At 37.6% G+C, this 16,248-nt stretch overlaps 1 protein-coding gene across 1 annotated transcript in view; it reads right to left on the bottom strand.

Annotated features, from left to right (window-relative positions):
- Positions 1 to 16,248, bottom strand: part of CTNND2 (catenin (cadherin-associated protein), delta 2) — a 306,974-nt gene that overhangs the window by 72,205 nt on the left and 218,521 nt on the right. Inside the window, exon 10 of the mRNA XM_010001353.1 lies at positions 9,461 to 9,634. Within this exon, the coding sequence (XP_009999655.1) occupies positions 9,461 to 9,634 (174 nt within the window). The remainder of the gene's footprint in view (positions 1 to 9,460; positions 9,635 to 16,248) is intronic.

The following is a 16,248-nucleotide window of genomic DNA, read 5'->3' as shown; positions in this document are numbered from 1 at the left end:
AGCAATAGTAAAAAAACTGCCATGACATAAAACATTAGAAAAAGGTAAGCACGCTCACTGTCAGCAGACTGTGCTTAACCTCTGCATATGAACTCTGCTCACCACAGCTGAAGGGCTCACTTCAAAAGCATCTGTTTATACTACAGATAGGTGCCCTGAATAGCAAAAGCCAGAATATATTTTATGATAAAAACAGTAGAGACAGAGGCTGACAAGGGCTGCGATGTTGCAATATTTGGAGTGCAAATTCATTCCAAGTGATGTAGTTCAGGAGAAACTGGGAAAAAAGGAAAAAAAATCCAGCATTTAAAGAATATTACTGTTATTCCTCTGTAGTAAACATGCATAAAAAAGCTAGCTGTGTGGCCTTTACCATAGACAAAAGTTACAATGGCTACAATAAGCTTCCTAGTCAGGTAAATGGGACACGGGGTTCTCAGTATCACTGAGCACAGTAATGTTATATGTCTAAAACGTAAACGTGCCATTGTTTTCTGCAGCAAAGCAAACAGCTCTCAGGTGAGAGAGGCGGTAGCAGGATTCTTGATGGATCTTACTCTATGTGCTCTCCTCCAGTCTGCACTCTAGAACCAGTGTATAGGGTGATCATTAGACAAAAAATGAAAATACACCCTAAGGATCCGTGTGTTTAACTGAAAGCTTCTCCTGAAAAATAATATATTTCCTGCACCTTGATTTTAATGGGTTATTAAATATAAAGGCTGCTATGAAAGAACCAAATTAATCTATTTCAGCTTCCTGTTTTAATAAACATGTATTTACCTGCCAGTTAAACACACATTAAAAATCCCATAGCTGGATTCCCAGGCCCACCTGTACCAGGGGTGGCCTCCGCTGGGTCTGCTGTGATTACAAGGTGACTACTGGAGTGAGGGTTCATGGTGGCAGTAAGACTATTTTGAGAAAGGAGTGAGCCTGTCTGGTTGAGGAGGGAGTTCAAGCTAGCAGGCAGTATATTGAAAGTTGCTGTCATTCATTACAAAAGCACATCACAGAAGTAGCACCTCCAATACAGATTATATGGGGAATCAGTGGGGATGTTAGTTGTTTTTTTATTTTAAAAACCCACACCTTATTTGAATGATTCTTTAGATTATTCACTATGTTATTAAAACCTCCCTATTCAAACCTCTGTAAACTGTTTTCCCTTGATTTTTTTTCATTGGCTACCAAGGGAAAATACAAGCATTTGTTTTATGAAAGCCAGGTTTAGAACAGACTTCTTGAATTGTAGTATTTTCATCATCCATTCCAAAACAAAAGTCTAAAAGAAACAAATTAAGAAATTGATTTTTTTTAACCCTAGGGAGAACAGAAGACATTGTAGGAGAAACACTGAAATAAGTCAATATGAAAAGAAGCAAAAATATAATCCTCCTTACTGAATAAATAACATGCAGGTCTTCAGCATCTGTAATGAAGCAATTAATTTGATCACAACAGTAAAAAATACCAGTCCAAAGTTTTCACAGGGGAAAAATCCAGATATTATGTTTTACAGATGCACATATGCACACACAAGCATAAAACAATGGGAGAAAGAGACGAAAAGGATGTAAGATGGATGTATGAAATTTCTCATCTCCCCTGTGCATTCCTCCACCCCCCAGCTCTCTCCTTCCAGAAAACGCCATCCGCCCTGGGAAAAGTTCACAGACTCCTCAATGTGTGATTTGCCAGCATTTCATCTGCATTTTCAAGTCATGCACCTTAGGCAGAAAGAGAAATGACTATTAATTGTTTCAGCAGTCTCCAGAGAACTTTCCATGTGGAAAGTGTTAAGAACTGTCTGTGTCCGTTTCCTTAAGCTGCCAATTAGGACAAGTCTCTGCAAGCAATTATGCTGCGCTGTGTGGATTTCAGGAACGCTCAAATTGAGATGCCTCAAAACGCCTGTTTTATTCTCTCGGAGAGTGGAAACATTGATTCACTCTTGCATATATTGATGATCTTTCTGTTTGCCCAAAGCCATCATGAAACGCGCCCGCATTTCCACATTGCAGGTCAATTGCTAATATGAGATCAGTGAAGTATAAAAGAGAATAGATGAAAAACCATAAAAAAAGAACAGAGACAAAGGGTTTGTTGCCAATGAGTAGGTAAATGAGGCACTCTGCTAATATACTTAATCATCCTGTTACTCCACAAACCAGTGGCAGTGTCAATGATCAAATAACTGCTCAGTTTGCAAAGAGAAAGGGCTCCTACAGGAACAACAAACACTTTAGAGGGAACAAGAAGCCAAAAATGAAAATAAAATTACCATTGTTGCATCAGATTGTGGCTAAATTATCAGAGAGAAGCACAGGAGCCACAATCTGTGCATGAATACTCTTTCGAGATAATTGAATTTGGGGGGCATAACTACTGTACATCACTTTGAAGGTACCTAATACATCTCTGTGTCCACTTTCATTAGTAGCTCCCTTTTTGTCATAGTAATTACAGAGAAAAAATACAGTAAACTGGAATATTATTTTTTTTAGTTTGTCACAGTTATTATTATAAAGGAGTCTGAATGCCTCTAGGGATTACATTAGGCTGAAACCCAACAAGAATGTAATTAATCTAGATAAAATTTACTTATTTTTTCCAGAAAAAAAATGAAGAATGTTTAGGCAGCTAATTCCTTTTTGTGTTCCATATGGTTTTAATCTATGAAGCGCCACCACAGGAGACCAAATTAAAAATGAAGAAATTTCCAGCACAAAATGGAAAATAAACATCAAACCTCCCTCCCAAAAAAAAATCCCCCAAGGAATACCAACAACTATAGGCACTTAATATTTTGAATGGATTCACTTTCCTGCATAGACACCAGTATTCTTGGAGTATCTCCTCCAGAATTTCACCATCACATACTTCACTTTTGACTAAAATTTGAATTGTATTGGTACAGTTCAACACTGTGACTCAATGACTATTCAGCTACTGAATATGAAAGGGAACTGCAGAGACATAAACTTCAGGGGGGGAAAAAAAAAAAGCCAACTCAGGACAGCAACCATGACAAAGCAACCTAAATTACCAACTGAACCAGGAAGATTAAAAAGATTCAGAATTTGCTGACAGAGGCTTAGAAAGGGGCTGTCTGCTAACAGAAGCAGAACAATAGTCCAGGGAAGAGAACTACATATTGAATAATCAAAGGAGTAAGCGAAGGCCAATATTCATCTTTGTCTGATCATAACCAATGTAATACATGCATCTGGAAAAGAAGAGAATATTTTTACATTTTACTTTACTCACATAATTCTACTGGCATCCCTGACAAGTCATACCACCTGACAGAGAGTAAGCTTCTTGCCTTCCTGCCTACAGAGCCAATACATGTCCCTGTATTAATTGATGCTGCTTCATCATTGGAGAGGAATTCCACCTAGGTAAGATTTCTGACAGAATAAAGTATTTCCGATTTTAAAAGTTTGCCTCTGTTGATTATGTCATGTGTCATAAGGGGTTTTCTCCATCCTGTCAGACAAGGATTCGTAATACTAATATTTTGGAAAAAAAATAATGTAAGCCTTTTCACTGTAATCCAAGAAACTTTCTCTTGGACTGGATTGGATTCATCTCCTTGATGAGACCCCAAAGTGTTAATATATAAGTAACTAGAGTAATCAGAAAAGGCTGCCAAGGAACCCACAATATGTCCTTGTCTGATAAGAGGAAGATTGATAACCTAGATGTCTGCTGCTTTAGACAATAATTCATTATCTACAAGTGTCTGGATGGTAAGGAGCTTGAAACTCTCCTAGTACTACTCTTTGAAGTAGCTGCACTGACCTTGTGACTGAATCAGTCCCTCTCATGTTTTCAGTTTCCTTATCTAATAATTTTTTTAATGCTCTTGCTCCCATAAGAATCAGATTTCTGTAGGATGGCATAAAGAAAATAAATGTAGTTTCTTGCCTAAGGAACAAAGACCTAGATTGCATCTAGCTATCTCAAGTGATCAGACCAGTGACCCAAAAACCCCATTCATATGGAGATCAAAGGCAGGAACATTCAGTTGTCTTACCAAAGAGCCTTACCATTCCCTGCTGAGTACGATCAAAAATGGAAGTAAAGGAAAGGAGGCAGAAAGGAATGCTGTGGCCTCAAGTGATTGCAAGACGTAAACAGAGCCGCTCTTGTTCCTGGTGTTATGGAGCCTGAGGAACTGACAAACATTCAGGAAAATGAAGCTGGCCATCCTGACATTAAAGCAGATGAAGAAAGTTTGTAAAGCCTGAAAAGTAACTGGGACAGAAGACTGGGCAGAGAGAATGGACTAATGAAGGACCAGAGCAGGTGTGCTACCTGTTCTGACATAAGCTACTATGTTGCCAACAGAAATGCAGTTCATCTTGTTTCTTGGTTTTAAAAGTTATTTATTACCTATATAAGTTACGATAGAATTTTAAAACAAAACAGGATCATATGAATAAGAAATTATTAAGGGTAATACATAAAATATAAGGGTTTGATAAAACTGAGGAAATTCTGCTTGTGGTGATAATGTGTTTTTAACTGCATGTAATGGAAAATACAATATTGTAGGACCAGAAGCAATGGGAACAAGCTGGAACACAGGAGGTTTGTAGAACATCACAAAATGCTTTTTCACTGTGAGGGTGACAGAGCACTGGCACAGGTTGCCCTTAAATTTTGTGGTCTCCATCCTTGGCGACATTAAAAAAAAGTCCAGACATAGCCCGGGGCAACTGGCTTTAAGTGATCCTGCTTGAGCAGGGGTTTGGACCAGATGATCTCCAATGGTCCCTTCTGACCTCAGTCCTTCTGTGATTCTATGAGTTAACAGCAACAGGTATTGCAGAAATGTCTCCAGCAGATAAACTGATATCAGCCTGAATTTAGCTGTCAGATGCATATAGAGAGACATAGCAATACCTAGATATATTCCAGTATCTCCATTCTTCCTGTGAGAGAATTTTTGTCCCAAAGGGGTATAACCTTGTATCCTTGACATTCTTAAGTCTAGAACATTTTTCATATGTTTTTACATGCTCAGTAGATTTAATGTATTAAATGTATTTACCAAGGTGAAAAGAACTTGCCACTTTTATTCCCCCGATCTAAGAAAAAATATTGATGCCCAGCTACATATAAAAAGATCTGTTGAGATTTCTTTTTACAGGATGGGTCTTGTAATTTTATACCTCATTTTTTTTTAATGCAAGGTATTAAAATAAATAATTATAAGAGGTTGCAGAAAGGACTTCACATTTGAAGTGTTATCATGTGAGAAATTTCTTAATAAGCAGTCAAGTGTCTTCAGAATACAGCTGAGTGAGTCAAGAAACTCCCAATTTTTATTTGTGCATTTTTTTACAAACTTAGCAAAACCCAAAAAAAGTGGTAAAGAAAACTAGCAGAGACCCCAATGAAAGCAGGTACCTAATAGGAAGCAGAGAATATCCACTGCTTCCAAAGGCACGTCTCAAGCCCTGTTCGCTCAGCATATTACTAAGAAGCTATAAAACACAAGTTCATACTAGGAATACTTAGAAATAAGTCTACTTTTAGAAAAAATATATCTCAGAGTGGCAATGAAAGAAAGCAAAACCCAACCCAAAGGACATCAGTTTTATGCATTGCTCTTTCTGCCTGTACGAAGTTCAGGAACAGAGAAATTACTCTGGTTATGATATGATAGGAGAAAATGCTTTGGGAAGCAACAACTCCCCTCAAACAGAACCACACTCAGCCCGAAGCAGCAGCTGAATCCTGTAGAAAGAGGCAGACACGTGCATGGAGACTGCTGACAACCTGTGCACTTGGAATACCAACAGCCAGTGGCCATCGACCCCACCAGAAGGTAGACATGCAGTGACTGTCACAGACCACTGAACAAAGCAGTAGTCACCCTTTAAACATATCCTGGAAGTGGTGTGGAAAACTGCACTCTGTTAGAATCCCCCCGCACACGTATTTGGACATCCTCAAATATATTATTGCAGAAGATCCATTCATATTACCCATAGATGCATCAATTAAGTATATGGGGAAAAAAAAATAGAGATCTGTGAGGATATGCACGAGTGTTTCCATGAAAGGAACGGGTTTGCTTCCTTCAGATTTCAATACCAGTGTCCCCCCTGCGTAACAATATCTTGGTGCAGAAGAGCAAGATGAATGAAGTTCTGTATTCACCTGAAACAGCGTCTTCCAAAATCAGCTCTGCTTTGTATATAAGCTGTCAATCTCCTCTTCAGAACCCAAATATACATCAAAGTCAAGAGACACAGGCGTCATCTACACCAGATTAAATTTGTGCATTGAAAATATCCTTTCTTATACCTAATCCTGTTTTATCTGTAAACTTTCATTGGGATCTGTTACTGTATTTGTCACCAACATGCTCAACTTTTGATTCATTATAGATTGTCTTGGCTCTAATAATAATTGCAGAGATGAAGTATTTTTTTAGCCATTGTAAAAAACAAATTTAATTTGCAGACAGGTAGTCTATGGCAAAGCTTGGTCCAAACTGTTTTATCTTCACATAGGAAAATAATATGAAAATATTAATGTCACACTTTTTTCTTTTTTGATAGTATTTGGCTTTAGAAGGAATTCCTGCCAGTGAAGCCATGCCAAAAATGTCTTTAAGATTCATTATGTGCATGTGTTGATTTAATGTGTATGTATCAATGAGAAACTATATTCTCTGAAATAAAGCAAACTTTCAGCCTCTCTCAGCTGTTAATCCTTAATGCTAGGCACTGCTGCTTTGAGTTTGAAGGTTTTAAAAGCAGTCTAGGGAAATTTCGACACATTATCACCTGCTAATTCTAGTGGCAGATGTTTACCTAAATCCCCTATACAATTTTTTATTTAAAAAACCCCAGTCAGACTTCTTTTTTTCTGCTCACTTTTCCTTCATAATGGCATTGGTTAAGCACTGCCTGTGTTAGAAGTCTTACATCTTGGTCACTGAGGATTACACAGCTTTATATCAAAGGAACTAAAAGGCAGAAACAGCTAGAAAATAATTATTCAAGTGCATGAAGTGCTCTGTATTTTTTTCCAGAAGACACCATATGTTTGGAAGTGTGTGAGCTTGCCTGGTGTGCTGTCCACCTCTTAATTCTGGGATTCTTCTGACATTAAAATAATGCTAATTGAAAAAAAACCCCAACAACCAACCCACAACTGCTATTGCTTTTAATATTAATAGCAATTTAATTTTAATGCAGTTTGCTCTTTTTTACTCTTTCTGTTCATCATGAAGTTCTTCTTTAAAGATTTCAAGTAAAAAAAGAAAAGAAAATCTCTTCCCATTCTTTATACATTTTCTTGAAGAACTAAAAACCTGAAAATCTCCCCAAGGAATAACCTCTTCTTTTAAGAGTTTTCTATCTTTTACTTCAGTCATTTTATATCTAGAAGACTGCAGCAGTGGAAAAGAGAGGTCAAAAGGTGGAAACATCAATGCTTAAGTAATTCTCAAAGAGGATTACTCCCCTTACAAAAAAGGCTAGTATGACATGTGAAATTAAGGATATTCATTCTGTGTCTGCACATCACTTGTAACGGAATTGGTAAATCCTTATAAAAATAGAGCAACACAGGAACAACTGAGCTCTTCCCATGGGATCAGCACAGATAGCATTAAACTTTAAATCAGTTTTTCTGACCTGGCATTTGCCAAGGAGCTCTGTGGAACCTTCCTTCCTCTCCCTGAACACTTCTGTCAATTAAAGGATGACAGGTATATAGATTTCTTAGAAATGGGAGAAGGGGAACCACTTGGATTTTAACACTCCCATTAGTCCTGGCAAACATGCATGCATTTTTTTTTCTCATTTTTGCCAGGGCTACACCCATTCCCAGATTGATAAAACACATGTATCATGTTTCTGTGCCAGGATTACAGAATCTGATGTGGTCTACAATGTGAGAATAATAAAAATATAATGATTTTCAGGCACAGTGTATACATAGCACTTTGTAGGACAAAAACCACTGGACAGATGCTTTGTTACTAATTTCATATGTCACTGAATGCAATAGTCAAAGGCACTTTCAGCAGTTTGGTGAAATCCAGTGCTCAACAATGGATACATCAATGGTTATACCAAAAACCCCACAAAAACCCAGAAACCCAAACAAACCTGAGGGGAAACAAACAAACAAAAACAAACAAAAGATAAGGTCAAAAAGCCAAAAGTTTTTTTGGGTCCATCCACAGGATACAGTAATGAGCTGTGTTCAGGAGTCTGAAATATTGCAGCCTGTTACTTCTGCAGAGGCAACTACAGCCTAAGCAGATCTTGCCTAATGATGTTTAAAATGGAAAAAAAAAAAAAAAAAAAAAAAAAAACATGCCTCTGAAGATCTTCTGAATATTTCAACATAAATTTCAATAAAACTTGATGAAAAAAATCCCCACAACAATTTACTAGAGTCGGATTTATAGTTTCAAAATGAATGCCTAATTAAAGTGATACTTACATGTCACATACAAATGCCCAATTGCTTAAAACCAAACAGGATACATTCTGACACCTATCTTTGATAACTGCATTTTCCTATGAACACAAGAGTGTTTTCACAGTAACTGTGAAAAATCCCCAGGGAGAGTTAACCTCAAGTCAGTGCATTATCTGTAAACAATAGGATTAGATAGCTGGTATTTTCACCCAATCAAACCAATCTACCATCAGGAAAGGGATGAAGGCATTGCCCTAAAAAGTAATCCAGCCTCAACCGTTATCTCTAATTTGTTCTAAATTTAGAAAACTTTTCAAAGTGTAATAAATTATTTTTTTATTTCTTAGTTCACTGAAAACAGTATGAGAGAGAAAAATGGATCTTTTGATGATAACTGAAAAGTACGATGAGCACTATACATATTTGCTTATTACACACATTTAATCATTTTGATGCATTTTTATCACATTATACTTTTAAAAAAAGTAGATGGTTAGATTTCTTGGGTTGGTGTCACAATTCATATCTTGCTATGCTCTTGCCTGATTTCTCTTAAAGAGACAGAATGTCAACAGTTTCTGCAGTGACAAAACAATATGGATTCATTTGAGGGGGTTGGAACCAACCCAACCCATTCTTTTATTCTATGATTGACACCAGTAAGATTTTGGCCTAATTTCTCATGGCTCTCTGACCATGGATTCATAAAGATTCTGCTTCTCCTCATTTGGATATGGGTTTTCAGTGGAAATTTTTCAAACTTAACTCGACCAATGTGATTTTCACTGCTGTATGTAGACTTTAGCTACGATACGACTATCTGGATTCATTCAGGGGACCTGAAATGCTATCTCAAATTTGACTGCAGATAGTTCTGTGAGAACAGAGGGTTATCCAGCTACCAGGAGCATTCAGATGCATTTATATCACAATTTGCTGCTATCTGCAGTGTTTTTTTTCTGAACTGAAAAAAAAATACATATCAGGTTAATATTCTTACCTTCCAACTCCCAGCGGCCAAGTTCTGCAGTGCCCCTGCTGCCCCCTCCAGTGTGTCTGGATTTGAGCACTCAGAAAGAAGTGTGAGGTAGGGTTTGACTATTGAAGGGTGCCACAGCATCTGGATTCCTTTGGGCGGTTCTGCACAGTCTGGGAGAGGTCCTACGCCATCCCACTGTTGGAAAGCACAAATCAGGTGGTCAGCAAGGAACCAGGAGATACATGTGAAATGCCTCAGCTGAAGGTATAATATCTACATGCACGTGTGTGAGGGCATCAGCCTGTTAGCAGCTGTTCTTGATTTTAACATATTGTGTGATTTTTCGTAGAGAAATCAAATTTCCTACTCAGCACTGCTCATGGAGGAGCTATAGCATTGGCAAAAATCACAGTGCTTTAGCTAGCTGACATAACAAAAACACTTATTGCTGTGTTGGGTTTTTTTGGGTGAGCATAGTGAACATGAACATATCTTAAGAGGCCAAATCTAAAACTTGCACATGAAGATATTCTCCTTTTTTACCTCCTGCACAGTTCTCCACATTCTCTTTCTCCTCATGAGAGGGGGAAAAAACCCAGCATGAAATGCTTATGTGGAAAACTAAATTATTCAAGGCCCTGAGCCCTCCATCCTCTGAAAGGCACCAGGTGTGACAAGTCTCACCCAACTGCTCAGCTTCTGGCTTCTCACCATGCAAGTGTCAGAGGCTTTCAGCCATCAAGCCAGCCAGACGTATGGTCTGAGACTCCCATGTAGTTGGTAGAACCATCTCTCATGAAAAAGACCCTTCCTCTCATCACAGAGTTCTACCATTAAAACAACCTTAGTTTCCTAGGCTGATATCCAAAATAGGTAATATTAAACCCTGGACAACTGGCAGGTTATTGCTCAAAAGTCCTACCAGAAAGAGAAACTTAATTGCAGGAGAACAGTGATCCACCTCTCCAGCGGAATGCACAATACTCACCCCTGAGCGTGAAGAAGGTAATTCCAGGACCTTTTTCTTTTTTTTTTAAAAAAAAAAGATGTGGAATACACTTCTAATTATATTTTAAAGGTGATTTTTATCTATATTTGTAATATATATTTTACTTGCTTTGAACAGATGAAGAGATCTATAAAATTCATAGCCTTAATACCAGTAGTAAAAAAAAGCCCTATCTTTTTAATACAATCTCTTTTCTAACCCCTCTGATTTACAGATTGGATTATATGATCCAAAGTAAACCTTTTCATGCCATGCATTAGAGCTTAATGTGATTATGGAGATAAAAAAAATGTGTATTGTAACACTAAACATACAAAGATATCACAGCCCAAAATAACTCGTTTAGATTTGAAACAGTCAATTTTCCTAGCTGATTTAATTAGTTATGAGTCAAACAACACAGTAATACTTGCACAATACCTGCATCCAGGAAAAGACCTGGATTCTCTTGTTTTCAGGAAGTATCAGTCATAATTTAATTTAAGCTAACTTTAAAAATCTTCATATAACTTAAGGGACAAGCAATCAAGTAATCTAATAACAACTAACATAGCTTAATTTTAGCAAAGTTTTGTTAGATTCCTACCATCGAGAATCTGGAACACTATTTTTCCCAAATTAAACCAGAAAAAAACCATAAAAATGGAAAGCTAGCAGGACCATTTAATACAAATGAGCCGTTACTCCAAACCAGAAAGCTGCTCAGATATGAAACTTTCTGCACAGGACAAAAGGTATCATAGTTTAAAAGAACAAGCACAACAATACTCAGTGGTGGTTAAGCAAGTATAGGAAAATTGCCTTCTGGAAAAACAGTCCCTTCCAATGACACCGTTACAGGGCTGTGCCTTTGAATTTTCTTATTACATTTCTGCCTTTCAACCAATAGGTTGATTTCACTGTATATGACTCAGTTCTCCTTTTTTTCTCCATATAAATCACCATGCTTACCAGAAACGAATTCTTGTCAGCCCATAAAAAAACATATAAAATCCCCCACTTCTTATTTTAACTCTCAGAATTGAGTAATTTCTGGTGTTGGAATTTTTTGGAAAACAAATGAGAAACATGTCTTAAAGCTCCAGTCTGGCATCTCACCAGATTTGGGCCTTATACCTTAGTAAGCCCACTAATGAATGACTTGTGATGTCTGAGGGCACAAATTCAGGTCTTCATCCATTTCATTCCAAATTGCTCAGATTATGGACATATCATGCCACTGCACAGTTTTTGCACAAAGTACTTCTTATATTATTTCATGGACAAAATACATGTAATGTATCAAATGTATCAGATCGACCCAGTACATTTTTTCTACACATGTGAGGATGTAACTTTTTTTAAACTCATGCATTTACAGTCCCAAAGAATGGTGAAAATGACTGAAAACCAACTGATACAGAGCTGTGTATATGTTCATGCTGTACTGGTACTTATACAGCATTAGAAATTATGCTTGCAGATAATTTAATATTTAATGTGGTTTTGCCATTCTGCCACCCAGTACATTTTTTCTACACATGTGAGGATGTAACTTTTTTTAAACTCATGCATTTACAGTCCCAAAGAATGGTGAAAATGACTGAAAACCAACTGATACAGAGCTGTGTATATGTTCATGCTGTACTGGTACTTATACAGCATTAGAAATTATGCTTGCAGATAATTTAATATTTAATGTGGTTTTGCCATTCTGCCCAATAATGAGAAAACATTAAAAAGAAAAGAAAGAAGTGAGAGATTTGGGCCTTATACCTTAGTAAGCCCACTAATGAATGACTTGTGATGTCTGAGGGCACAAATTCAGGTCTTCATCCATTTCATTCCAAATTGCTCAGATTATGGACATATCATGCCACTGCACAGTTTTTGCACAAAGTACTTCTTATATTATTTCATGGACAAAATACATGTAATGTATCAAATGTATCAGATCGACCCAGTACATTTTTTCTACACATGTGAGGATGTAACTTTTTTTAAACTCATGCATTTACAGTCCCAAAGAATGGTGAAAATGACTGAAAACCAACTGATACAGAGCTGTGTATATGTTCATGCTGTACTGGTACTTATACAGCATTAGAAATTATGCTTGCAGATAATTTAATATTTAATGTGGTTTTGCCATTCTGCCCAATAATGAGAAAACATTAAAAAGAAAAGAAGTGAGACAAATTGCTGCATTCCCTTGCCTTTCTTGCAATTCTCTTATAGCACATGATTGTATTAATTCATCACACAGTGTGGGGGAAGATATTTTCTCAAGACACCATGATGCCTCAGGGCCCTTGTAAGGGCGATGGAAGCCTTTGGTACTTCACCTGCATGTGCAGTGAAGGTGTAGTAAATTCAGTGACAGTGGACAATGTCCTACACTGTTCTTCAGATGTTGCTGTAGCCACTTTCTGGCAGGTAGAGGGCACAAACAACCATGACCTGTCAGGCTCTCCCTTGTCCCAGTGTTTCAGCCCCTCTCAGCTCCTGCATGTGTGATCTCACCTAGCCCTTCACTAAAGAGCTTAATGACTTCTGGCATCTTCTGTGTAGCTGAGACCAGTGCCTGCAGCCCTACAGCCCAACTGTTCCAGGGGGTGCAGGACGGATGCGGGTCAGAAAAGAAGCTGTTGCAAAGGAGGCTTTCCTCATCTTCACCCCTTTTATAAATTTTATTTCTTAAGTATAAACACCAATTGCCTGAGTGATAAAAAGATTTTTCCCCAAGATGATAGTACAATACATTTTCACAAATGGTGGCTACGGCACAACAGAAGTTGTTTTGTAGTTCACATTGCTCAATATTAATGAACCAAGGAAGTGTGCTAAATGACTACCCAGTTAATTACTGGCACAGTTACTTTATTGTGGTAAATGGTCAGGAAAGAAGAATAGGGTCTATCTGAAATAGGCTGTGGATGTAGTAGGAGCCTCTGAAAAAGAGGATGACTGTATGCATTTACTCTTCCTAGCTTATGCTAAATTGGAATAAAAAAGTCATAAACAAATATTCCTTCCAGGCTTCCTTCCTTCAGCTGAAATTACCCACATATATTATGGTTGAAGTTGACAAACTGTTTGCTATGTGGGTGAGATACAAATCTCTCATTTCCTGAGAACTGGTGCAAAGAAAAGAGGAAAGTCAAGAATAAAAAAAGAAGCTGAACATAAAGATCTTTAAGAACAACAGACTTTGGAGATTAAGAATACTCTAATAGTTTCCAAAGTTTCCATATTACTAAGAAACTGTGAGAGTAGAAAAAGATCACTCATCTAAATGCTCTCCCGTGCCACAGAACAGATCATCTATCAGCTTTTTTTCTCATTTTAATGAAAACAAATCCATTTTTATAGCATAACTGTACTGGATACCATAAAAAGCTTCAACTCAGTAAGAACAGTGCATTCTCTGTGTTTTTTTTTTTCTCTAACAGCCTCAAGTTGGTGGGGCTTGTTATTAAGGTGTGTCACATTACAACAGGTGTTGGTTTTTTTTCTGTGATAACAAAACAAATTTCAAAGACTTTTAAACAAACAGCCACCCCCCAACCAGAGGACAATGGATCCTCATCCTGCATATCCAGTAGCTGTGGAAGTCTATGCCCTGCCCCTAGATATGTCAATCCAACAATTTCTTTTGGAAACCACTGTCCAATAGATGCATTGGTCAATGCTGTCAAGAGCAGATATTTAATGTTAAGCAACAAAAACTCATAAAAATCATAGAGCTTGCTTTCAGGAGTGATGGGATTCCATGCAGCTGATACAAAGGAGACAGGAGTGCAAATGTGAGCACTGTGTGCAGTTTTGGCTGCCACAGTATAAGGACATTGAGGTGCTGGAGAGGGTGCAGAGAAGGGCAGTGAGGCTGGTTAGGGGTCTTGAGAACTGGCCCTATGAGAAGAAGCTGAGTGATCTGAGGCTGTTCAGCCTGAAGGAGGCTGAGGGGAGACCTCATTGCTCTCTACAAACTACCTGAGAGGAGGTTGTGGTGAGGGTGGTCTTGGCCTCTTCTCCCTAGTGACAGGACAAGAGTGAGAGGGGAGGTTCAGATTTGATATTAGGAAAAAATTATTCACAGAAAGAGTGGTGAGGCATTGGAACAGGCTGCCCAGGGAGGTGGTAGAGGCAACGTCCCTGGAGGGGTTCAAAAAAGGGGCAGACATGGTGTTTTGGGAGATGGTCTAATGGTTAGGGGCTGTAGGGTGGATAGTTGCACTTGAGGATCTTGAAGGTCTTTTCCAACCTTCATGATGATTCTATTCTATGATGTAGTATTTCAATTTAGTCAAAGCTCAGTTTAGACATCCAGGCCTAAAGAAAGGTGGTGAATATAAATGAAGGTGCTGTTGTCCAGCAACATGTAGCCCCAACAAAACTGGGCAATTTCTGGAATGCAGTTTGTTGCATAAATAATTATAATGTCCCCAGTTTGATGCAACAATGTTTACAATTTTGGGAAAGGTGTTTGGAATGCTTTCAAAATATTCCAATTCTTTGAATTCTGAAAGAATTCATCTGAAAGATGAATAAATCTAAATTATACTCCTGATTACACATTACATTCTTAGAAGAATTATCAATGCCTTTATTCAATGGGTTTTTTTTATAACATTATACTTTGCAGAGAAAAATAATTTCATTTGAATGATACATTTTGTCTTTGCTTAAAATCAGATCACTCCCAAATAAAACAGGATGGAATTCAATCTAGGGAAAACAATCCTTGGCATCTCATTACATCTTCTCCTCATCCCTCTCCTCTCCACCGGAAGCTGAAGCTAATGGGCTTTGCACTATATTCCACAAGTTAACAAATACAAGTTGTATTAAATAACTCTATAGTTTTGACTTTGAAAACAACTTGGTCATACATGATATGAAGAGATTCCCAGTGTATATACGTTTCTGTGTAGGCAAGCAAGAATGTAGAAATGGGCGCTAAACAGCTCTGTAAGGAGTTGCTCAATATAGTTGATATCTTGCTAAGCAACACTTAAAAAAAACAACATTTAAAAGCCACTGCAATTTCTCTGTTACTGTCCTTATTAATTTGGTATGGGTTGGTAGAGTATTGAAATATACTTCGTAAAATAGGGGTCTCACCAGGAGAAAAGGCTTACTTGATAGCTTTATTATTTATTCTTTTTGAAATATTATTGCCTTAAATCTGCTATTTCATCTGGACAGAATAATTTAGAGCCCATTTAGCCAGCACGCTAAAGAGGTGTGCCAGTCAATTTCTCAATGATACATAACTTGAAATGTTGCTGTTATACCTTAAGGCTCCTGACAGAAGTGAAAGGAAGGTCAGGCTCATTTCAGAAGTGTCACTTCCAGTCAAAAATCACATTTTGGGCTAGATTCTGGGCTGACAAGAACAATCAGAGATGGGGAACTCAAAAGGAGCATGAAGCCAAGGAGTCAGCCTGTTTCTTCTTTGTGGAGAAAGGAAAATAAATGAAATAGTTCCACATATGTATATAATGGGCTACATAAAAAGAAATAAAGTAAGTATTAATGACAGCTCCCTGGCTTTTTTTTGCTGAAATTGGACCATACTAGTTATTTTCCCTAAATGCTTTTTGTTCTAATCCTTGTTTCTTGTTGGCAGCTGTTACCAGCTGTTACCTACAGCACTGACAAAATTTTCCAAAGTGGAACAAGTAATTTCCTTTGAGCAGCCTGAAACAGAAATAAGTAGCTATGAAAAACTAAATCTACATAGATATGGAGAACTACCTGCTACCAACACAGGTACTTTGGAAAAGTTAAAAATCTGCAGCCATTCTCATTGCTATTT

This window comes from Chaetura pelagica, unplaced genomic scaffold (assembly GCF_000747805.2).
Source record: "Chaetura pelagica isolate M959 unplaced genomic scaffold, ChaPel_1.0 scaffold317, whole genome shotgun sequence".
Classification (NCBI taxonomy): domain Eukaryota; kingdom Metazoa; phylum Chordata; class Aves; order Apodiformes; family Apodidae; genus Chaetura; species Chaetura pelagica.
The sequence above is the reverse complement of the archived record's forward strand: the minus strand, read 5'-3'. Positions and strand labels throughout refer to the sequence as shown.